Source organism: Alnus glutinosa, chromosome 14 (genome assembly GCF_958979055.1).
Source record: "Alnus glutinosa chromosome 14, dhAlnGlut1.1, whole genome shotgun sequence".
NCBI classification, from domain to species: Eukaryota; Viridiplantae; Streptophyta; class Magnoliopsida; order Fagales; family Betulaceae; genus Alnus; species Alnus glutinosa.
The window spans coordinates 21507331-21516188 of NC_084899.1; the positions used below are offsets into that span (position 1 = coordinate 21507331).

General features: G+C 33.9%; 1 protein-coding gene across 1 annotated transcript; it reads right to left on the reverse strand.

The window, feature by feature from the left end:
• Window positions 1-547: 547 nt before the first annotated feature.
• On the reverse strand, window positions 548-7521 carry LOC133858046 (probable methionine--tRNA ligase). Its single transcript, XM_062293464.1, has 14 exons — window positions 7213-7521; window positions 5955-6099; window positions 5338-5491; window positions 5038-5193; window positions 4668-4898; window positions 4376-4519; window positions 3205-3295; window positions 2969-3075; window positions 2773-2887; window positions 1688-1806; window positions 1506-1571; window positions 1292-1420; window positions 1030-1173; window positions 548-915 (listed from the first exon to the last, which is right to left on the reverse strand). Exons 1-14 carry the CDS (start codon window positions 7361-7363, stop codon window positions 838-840), a joined length of 1830 nt encoding a protein of 609 aa, XP_062149448.1. The 5' UTR covers window positions 7364-7521; the 3' UTR covers window positions 548-837.
• Window positions 7522-8858: the final 1337 nt, after the last annotated feature.

Below are 8858 nucleotides of genomic sequence, written 5' to 3' on the forward strand. Positions count from 1 at the left end.
TAGTGACAAGTGAAAAGATTATAGCTTATCTCCGAGGATCAAATGGAGGATAATCTTATACGTAAAATGTGAACCTTTTAGGAGGGAAAGACCAAATCCTTCGAGCGTATGTTTAACGCATAACATTATGAGAAAATGTGTCAATTTAGGGTATTTATTTTTCAATTTCAATTATTCGTTTAAATTTTTCGTTAAATCCTATCAAAATTCTCAAAATACTCCTATACTTTTTTTAAAAAAATAAAATAAAATAAAAAATTTCGAAGATTCATGCACGGGTATTTTTTCAAATTCCGTTAAATGACCAACACTTAAATCCTTACAATTTTTGTTTCCTAACAAAAGAATAGTGGTATTTTGAGAATTATAACGGAATGGAGGGTTGAAATTAAAAAAAAAAATTTGAAAGATAGATACCTTAAATTGACACTTTTTAAAGTTTGAGTACTTAATTGCAAAAATGATGAAAAGTTATAAGTGAAGTTTTTCCTTAATTAAATGATCAAATCAATTATTTTCTATTAGTTTAAACTTTTGGGACGAGTAGTACTTTAACATTTTTTTTTAAGCGGTGATTTAACACTTAACTTACAAGTACTAAGAAAAGAGGACATAAATTTTCTGAAATCCCTGCCATGAAATTATATAATTGGATACAAACTATTAGAGTGACAGCCATGCAACAGGAAAAATAGATCAACTAAGTTTTTGTCTTCCCTAATTGCTCAGTGATTTCCTTCCAGCTTCTGCCTTATACAACTGTATCAGCTTGACCTCCAGAAAACTTCCTCTGGAAAATAGCCATGTTTTTCATAATTGCTCAGCCATTTCCTTGCTTCAACCTCTGCCTTCGGCAGCCCTTTCAGCTTGACTTCCAGAAAACTTCATCCGAAAAAATGCCACATCCTCATCTTTCTGTACAACAGAGAAGGTGAATTATGATAAAACCAGTTAGAAAAGCAAACAGAGAAGGGAAAATTAAAAAAAAAAAAAAAAAAGTTACTGGGTGCAATAGAGTAAAACATATACCAACTCCCTAAACAAAGGCTCTGGTGTCCCAATTTTATGACCAGCAGGTAGAATTTCCCATGGTTTTCTTGCCCTTTCAAGATCTCCAGTTTCATCACTAAGTGAAAGCAGTGTTTCAGGAGGCAAATTAAGCTGGTTCAGCACCTTGAGTGTCAAGGAAAAAAAAGCAGAAGCATTCGATGGTGAAACAAACACCTTGAGATAACCATTTGGAAGGTACCTTTTAATCTAACAGGTATTCAATGCAGCATGTGAAGCATACCTTGAGAGAAAATGAAGGCATGAAAGGTTCTAACAAACATGCAAGAAGATAAACCAGCCCCGCGGCAGTTCTCATAACAACAGAGCAGGAAGCTTTGTCTTCCTTGTAAAGCTTCCAAAATTGGCTCTCCTACAAAATAAAAGATTTGGTGAACAATCACTAAAATTTGCAAATACCATAAATTAAATAACTACTGAGCTTTTAACAAGCTTACTTGCAGATATGCATTCCCCTCACTAGAGATGCTCATTCCAATTTTCAATGCCTGCTTTAGTTTAACCTGTCACATGAAACATGGATAATTCCCCCTTCTTGGTAAAACAAAGCACAAAGAATACTGTAAATAGAAAATTCTATTGTATAAAAACTAAGTTGCACATAACTGTATTTAATCACCTTTTCCATTGCTTCTACATATTGCTCCACATAATTCCCAATTTTTTCTGTCAATGTTTTTGTCAAGAGATGTGATTCCACCCCTGGAGCATCAGGAAGGATAGATCCATATCCTAGTCCTGCAAAAATTAATTATCATAAAAAAGAGAATATATGACAAATGGAAGGAAAGAAAAGTGAGCAATAAGTGCCTGCGTGAAGTTTCTGTTGTACATTGATTATCCAAAAGGTCAAGTAGTGATACTAAATGAATAGGGATGCAAAGACCCAGGAGCACTAAATAATAAGGTCTTTTACTCTGATACTGTATAATATTCACTACTGCACTTTTAGTCCCAAGTTTCAGAAAATCTTTCTGCAGTTATTAAAAATATAGATGGATATATCTCAATATCTGGCGCATATTTATTTACACATTTTCTTAATGAGATATCAAAGATTATCTTGCTAAAATATTTTGATTTCAATGACAGAATATATATATATATATATAAATGAATTTTTTAAAGTATTTTTGCTCCAAAATGATGTATCATGTATCGAGCTGTATTCAAATCTCACCACAGATACAAGAAAAAGGCAGCATCAAACAGCCAACAAATGACAAAAATAAAAAAGAGAATGGCTGGCACTCATGGGAAAGTCCCACAACCACATCCCAAAAGCTTCATGCCTACTGTAAGGAAGCACGAACCAGATTTATCAAAAAATTTATACTCACCAAACACTGCCTGGATGGGGAACTAAGAGTCCGTTTTAATTTGCAGTTTTAAAATGTGTAATTTAAAAAATATCGATTTGAAAATCCGATATTTAAAAACGCAGTTAAGCGTTTGCCAAATTTGAGGTTTGACCTTTAAAATAGCAATTTAGTCTTTAAAATTGTAAGTTTTTAAAAATGTACCCCCTTGACTGCGATTTGAAAATACAAATTTTTTTTACGTTTTCAAACCGCAATTTTCTAAAAACGCATTCCCAAACAATATACTTTCTACGATTATGTTTAAAACTGCATTTTTGGCCTACGAAATCGTAATGCCAAACAGACTCTAAAAAGATTTGATGTCTGCAAGCAGCTTACTGACCTGGAGGTTTGGCAATGAAACTCAATACTCTGTTAATGAAATTGCCCAAATTATTCAGTAACTCGGTATTTAGTTTTGCTTGCAAGTCTGCCCATGTAAACAATGTGTCTGAGACCTAATGAAAGCAAATCCATTATTCTCTGCAAGTAAAGTGAGTTAATGAAGAGTCACCAGAAGCCTCATCAACACAACTTACCTCCGGCCTGTTGGTCAGCAAGTAGTATCTCCACACTTCTGGGGGAATGTTAGTATCTTTCACATCATTGCCAAAAACTCCTATGCCCTTGCTTTTAGAGAACTTGCCTGAAAGTAGTAAGGACGACAACGACGACGACGATATAAAAAGATCTTCAACTTAAAGAATGAAAGCATCAAATACAAATCACTATAAGGAGTTGCATAGTGAGAACCACTTTGATAGCTAAGATATACCTGCTTCATAGTTTAAATATTCTGTAACACTAATGCTCTTCATCAATGTCCAGTTTTCTCCAGTTCCAATAAGTGTGGATGGAAACATCACCTGGAATTAGATTATCAGAAAGCAGATAAGTAGATTGTGGGAATAATCTTCCTAGCCTTGACATAGTAAAATAATGTTTTATCCTGTAACAATACTAAATCCCAAGAATTCACCCTTTGCAAATATCAGTGTCGAAAATCATAATAAGATGTAAAAGGAAGAGACTGTAGTGGAAGAAGATGAATAAAAGACACAAGGATTTTCGGGTGGTTCGGCCTTAGAGACCTAAGTCCACCATTTAAGAATTGTCCTAAGGGCTACATTTTGCTCTTATTATCTTGGATGTCTTAACAATACAAATGACCCATTTTTTTTTAGGGGAAATCCGGAAATGTGATAGGTGGAGTGAATACAAACAAGGTAATAAGAAACCAACTATGGTAAATACGTTGATAAGGAAAATATCAAACTGAATATCGCAATCCTATATTCTAACATGCAGTACATCCATGCTTTGTACTTTTTTTTTTTTTTTTTTTTTTTTTGTACTTGCCAAAGGATGAAAATATAATGTTTATCTTACTAAGCTTGGAACATTGGGTTATATTCTGGATTCATTTTTTCAGGATAACATATAAATAGGGGTGTTCTCTAAGGAGAGACCAAAGACTCCGAAATTAATATATATAAATATCACTACTCTCCTGCACTCAAAAATAATAGCAGTCTTACTATTGCATGAGCCTGAGCCTGAGCCTGACTGTTCCGACTGAACTTGACTGACTTTTATAGCCATGAACATACACATGCAAATGAGGGAACATTAACACACACACACACACATAAATATATAACAATAAAATATCCATGTATATTGACTAGTATGAGTGTATCAGATAGGGGTGAATGGTGTACACTATATATATATGTTGCCTGAATAGTCGGTGGGAAATAAAAAGTCCACTAGATTTAGGATGTATGTGTAGGAACAATTATTACAAGCCCATGTAGATGATGTTATCATGGACAAAATAATTTATTGCATTGGCAGTGAGAAGACACGCACAAAGAACACAAGCAGTAGTAGTTTTAACAAATATAAATTTGAAATTCATAGTAGAAGTGATGAAAAGCTCTTACAGTGTGGAATGGCACATTATCCTTTCCCATGAACTGATACAGCTCCACATTTTCAGGGTTCTTCCACCACTTCTCCCAATCCGGTGTGTAGCATGAAGTGATCGAGACATAACCAATAGGCGCATCAAACCATACATAAAAAACCTGACCATAATGAATTGGAGATCAAATTATCAATCAGTGAAAGCAAAAAGACTGATGTCAACCTGAAAACTTCTTTAAGATTACCACAGAAAGCCACTACAAAGAGAAACAAAGAATCTCAAAATTTCACAATAATTTACATGCCAACCTTATCCTTAAATTTCTCATGTGGAACAGGAACCCCCCACTTAAGATCCCTTGTAATACAGCGGGGTTTCAGCCCTCCTTTAAGCCATGCATAAGTAGTTTGAATGGCATTCTGGCTCCAGGATCCTGCAACTGACATGTTGTTGATATATTCCTCTAATTTATCCTTCAGCATAGGGAGCTCAAGAAATAAATGGTTTGTATCACGAATTTGCGGAGTTTTACGACATACCTGTTGAGTACAACATAATTATGAGACCAGAGAAATGTTCAAAAGAAAGTACATATTTTCCAATTCAAATTTGCTGATACCATTAAACAAAAGGAAGGGAAAATGGCTGCACTTAAGATACTGCAGAGGAGACACATACCTTACATCTAGGATCTTTAAGGTCAGTTGAATTTAGCAGCTCACAACACTTATCACATTGGTCCCCGCGTGCAGAATCATAATTACAATTTGGAAATGGGCAGGTGCCTTCAACATGTCGATCAGACAAGAAACGATCGCACGTCTCACAATAAAACTGAAATTTTATTGAAATTAAAATTCATTAAAGAGTAAATAATGCTTCAAATTCGCAACACAAAAAAGAATGAGAGCCAGAGAAGAAACGGATCACTTTTACAAGCACATAAAACCATTATAGCATCTGAGCAGAACTTTGTACCTGTTGTATCATGCTTTCAGAAAGCCAATTGTCCTCCATCAGTTTCTTGAAAATTGCTTGGCAAATATCGGTTTGTTGAGGAGTTGATGTGCGCCCAAATTCATCAAAACTTATGTTGAACCAATTGTAAACTTCCTTATGAATTGCATGATATCTGTAAAGCAAACACAAGGACAAGGTGATCACTTTTCTAAGAGATACAATTTACCACCATATTATTGAAGCCATTAACCAAGAGCAAAGATTTTTAAGAGGAATAGGGGAATGCTAACAGTATCAACCTAAAGAGACTCTATAGGGAGAATTTAGTATTCAAAATACATTATAACACAGAATGAGAGACCTGAAAAGAAACTCAGTAGCATCTTCAAAAATTAAAGTGAAAGTAAGATCATTTTGTCTTTGCCATAATCTCTCCAAAAAACAGAAGGACAAAAAAAATTCATTACAAACTTTGTATATCTTTATACAAATTCTCCTCTTTATGATCGTATGCTAGACAGTGACCATCAGCAAATCAGTTACAAATTCTGTTTCTAGATATGCAAATGAAAGGAAACCTTAAATAACCAAAGCTTCAGCTGAAATCATAAAACATGCTCCTATGAATAACATACTTGTCACAAATCTGTTGTGGGGTACAATTCTCCTCCAAAGCCTTTGTCTCTGTTGCTGTTCCATACTCGTCAGTTCCACATATGTATATCACATTGTAGCCACGAAGACGGCAATATCGAGCAAAGACATCAGCACTTAGAACACCTGTATTTAAGCATACAACATTTAACCTGCTGGGCCACTACTTAATAGTCTCGATGTAAATTAGGACAATCCCAACAAACAATTTCAAGTAAACCCAAAAAATGTTCGTTTTGAAATTGCAAAGCTAAGAACACAGTTCAATCACACAAAAATACCAAGGTCTAAGTGCAAAACCCTGTTAGCTTGAAGGAAAAACCAAGGGACAACTCCTTACCACTACAATAATAAAATAGGTTATAATGTCTTCTAAGTTTATGTCCAAAACTTGAGATCTATACCAAATTATAGAAATAACACAATGAATTACCTCTCTAGAAATCAAAACGTATTTTTCTCACCAAAACTATGAATTTAACGAATTCATTATGATAAAGAAATTAAATATTGTTGTGGAAAACACCACATCCTTATAAATCCACTAATTTTTTTTTTTTTTTAAAAAAAAAAAAAAAAATCTCATGTGGCTTCACGTCACTGCAGGAATCCTAAGCCCACATGAGCTTTATTCTCAAGGAACTGGACTCATGACACACCTCATATAGTCGTGGAAACAGCAACTTTTACATCCAATATTGTCAAAGATAAGAGTCATGTAAACTCTAAGAAAGAATGAGAAAAAAAAAAAAAAAAATAGAAAGGAGAGGAAAAAGAAGATTGTACACCACACAAACCCCATATTTTGGAGGTACTTAAAATTGTAAATGAAAAATGTTATACCTACAACTCTTTCACAAATTGTTATCATGTGATATGAATGTTTAATTTAAATGTGACTGGAATTATAGAAATAAGGTCTGAACTCAAAATTACCATGTTAAATTACTAATTATATCAAAAGCTTAAAATGGTTGAAAATAATAAATTTAATTAATTTTCTAACAAGAATGGAGTGTCGCTGTGGAGAGCTCAGAAATCATGACTTCTTGCTGCTCTAATATCATATTAAATCACCACTTATTTAATCTTTTAATTAATACTTTAACACACTGAACAATCACTCATTTTCATTTAAGTACATGTGTATAATAATTAGGGATATGAAAACAAAAGTGTAATTAAGAAGAAGAAGAAGAAGAAGATAGAGATCGAGAAGTTGAGGGAGGAAATATTTACACCCAATGATATTTCCGAGATGAGGAACGTTGTTGACGTAAGGCAAGGCGCTTGTGATGAGTATGTTCCTCTTCCCTTGGATAGGTAGCTTCGGAATTTTCGGACAACCTCCCTGTTCTCCTTCTCTGTCGTCCTCCTTATTGTCTCCCATGTTGCTGTGTTCTCGGACTGATGATCAGTGTCATCAGTGTACGTTGAGTGTTGGGGGTTTTAGAAAGAGAGAAGCAAGCAGACAGGGTGAAGAATAAACAACGTTGACATGGCTTTGTCGATCTGTTGGTCCAAGTAGTGGTGTGGGTGGGGGAATAGATACTGCCACCCGCCATGATCAGCACCTAAAAGCAAGTGGAACATCAACGTCATGAATCCACAAGGCGTCCTGCTTCTATATATTTTCTTACATTATATTATAAAAGGTTGGTGAACATGCAGCAGTACTAGCCTCCCCCGGCCGGTGGGTACCAATTGGCTAAAGCGATCATCTAGATGATCATCTTGCACATTAAAAAACTTCTATCATCGAAGTGGCTGTTATTAGGGTGCCCGAATTTGAGGCGTTGCAGGCTTATACGGCCGTTTGAGTTTACGATTGCAAAATATAATTTTAAAAAATGCAGTTAGCACCAAATTGCATGTGATTTAGAAATGTAGATTTTTTACATTTTTCAAATCATAATTTTTTTTTAAAACGCAATATTTTTTTTGTGATTTAGTTTAAAATTGCACTTTTTGTTTACGAAATCTAATGCCAAACACATCATACATGTCTCGGCAAGTGGATCTCGCATGTTAGACTGTTCAGACTTCAAAACAAACAGCTCCACAACCCTCTTAAATTGCCTGAATCATCTATATAAAAGCCGAGTTCCAACTTAAAGTTAGCCTAAGATTATGACACGTGGCGTGAACCCATATTTTTTAAACATTCAACCGGTCATTTAAGTAGAAAACCAATCATTTAAGTAAAATTGAACCAGTCCATATATTTCAAGTGAAATAAACGGTGTATTTTTAATATGCATAATTAACTCTCTTATATTAAATAAAAAAAATAATAGAAATGTCAAATTTTACTATCATTAAATTCTCACTAATTTCTACTTCTCTCTCTCTTCCTTTAAGTAAAAAATCGATCATTTAAGTAAAGCATTATATATATATAAGCCGAGTTCTAACTTAAAGTTAGCCTAGAATTATGACACGTGACATGAACCTATATTTTTTAACCATTGAACCAGTCATTTAAGGAGAAAACCGATCATTCAAGTAAAATGAACTGGTCCATATATTTCAAGTGAATCATATGATATATTATTTTACAAGTATTTTTTAACCTATAATGAAAAATACAATAAAAACGTATTTAATTTTAAAATTAAATTATAATAAAAAATTCCTTGCAGAGCACGAATTTTATTCTAAATTTTATAAAATTCGAACCGCCTAATAATAGAATACTCATCACATCTATCATCTACTTTTGTGACCGATAATGAGAAGCTATTGGACCCTTTGCATGCGTTTATATTCGCATAATACAGAAACCAACAAATTGCCTGTTGAATTAAAAATAGAAATTGCATGGTGAAATGTCACCTTAGCCCTACCTTTTTATTTATATATTGATGGTATTTCAATGGAATGCC

Excerpts from the sequence above, each read along its gene's own strand:
- LOC133858046 (XM_062293464.1), bottom strand. The coding sequence starts at position 7,363 with ATGGGAGACAATAAGGAGGACGACAGAGAAGGAGAACAGGGAGGTTGT. Across the intron at positions 3,296-4,375 it reads ATAATGTGCCATTCCACACT|GTGATGTTTCCATCCACACT; the intron begins GTAAGAGCTTTT and ends ATCTAATTCCAG. Across the intron at positions 1,807-2,772 it reads TTTCATTGCCAAACCTCCAG|GACTAGGATATGGATCTATC; the intron begins GTCAGTAAGCTG and ends TAATTTTTGCAG.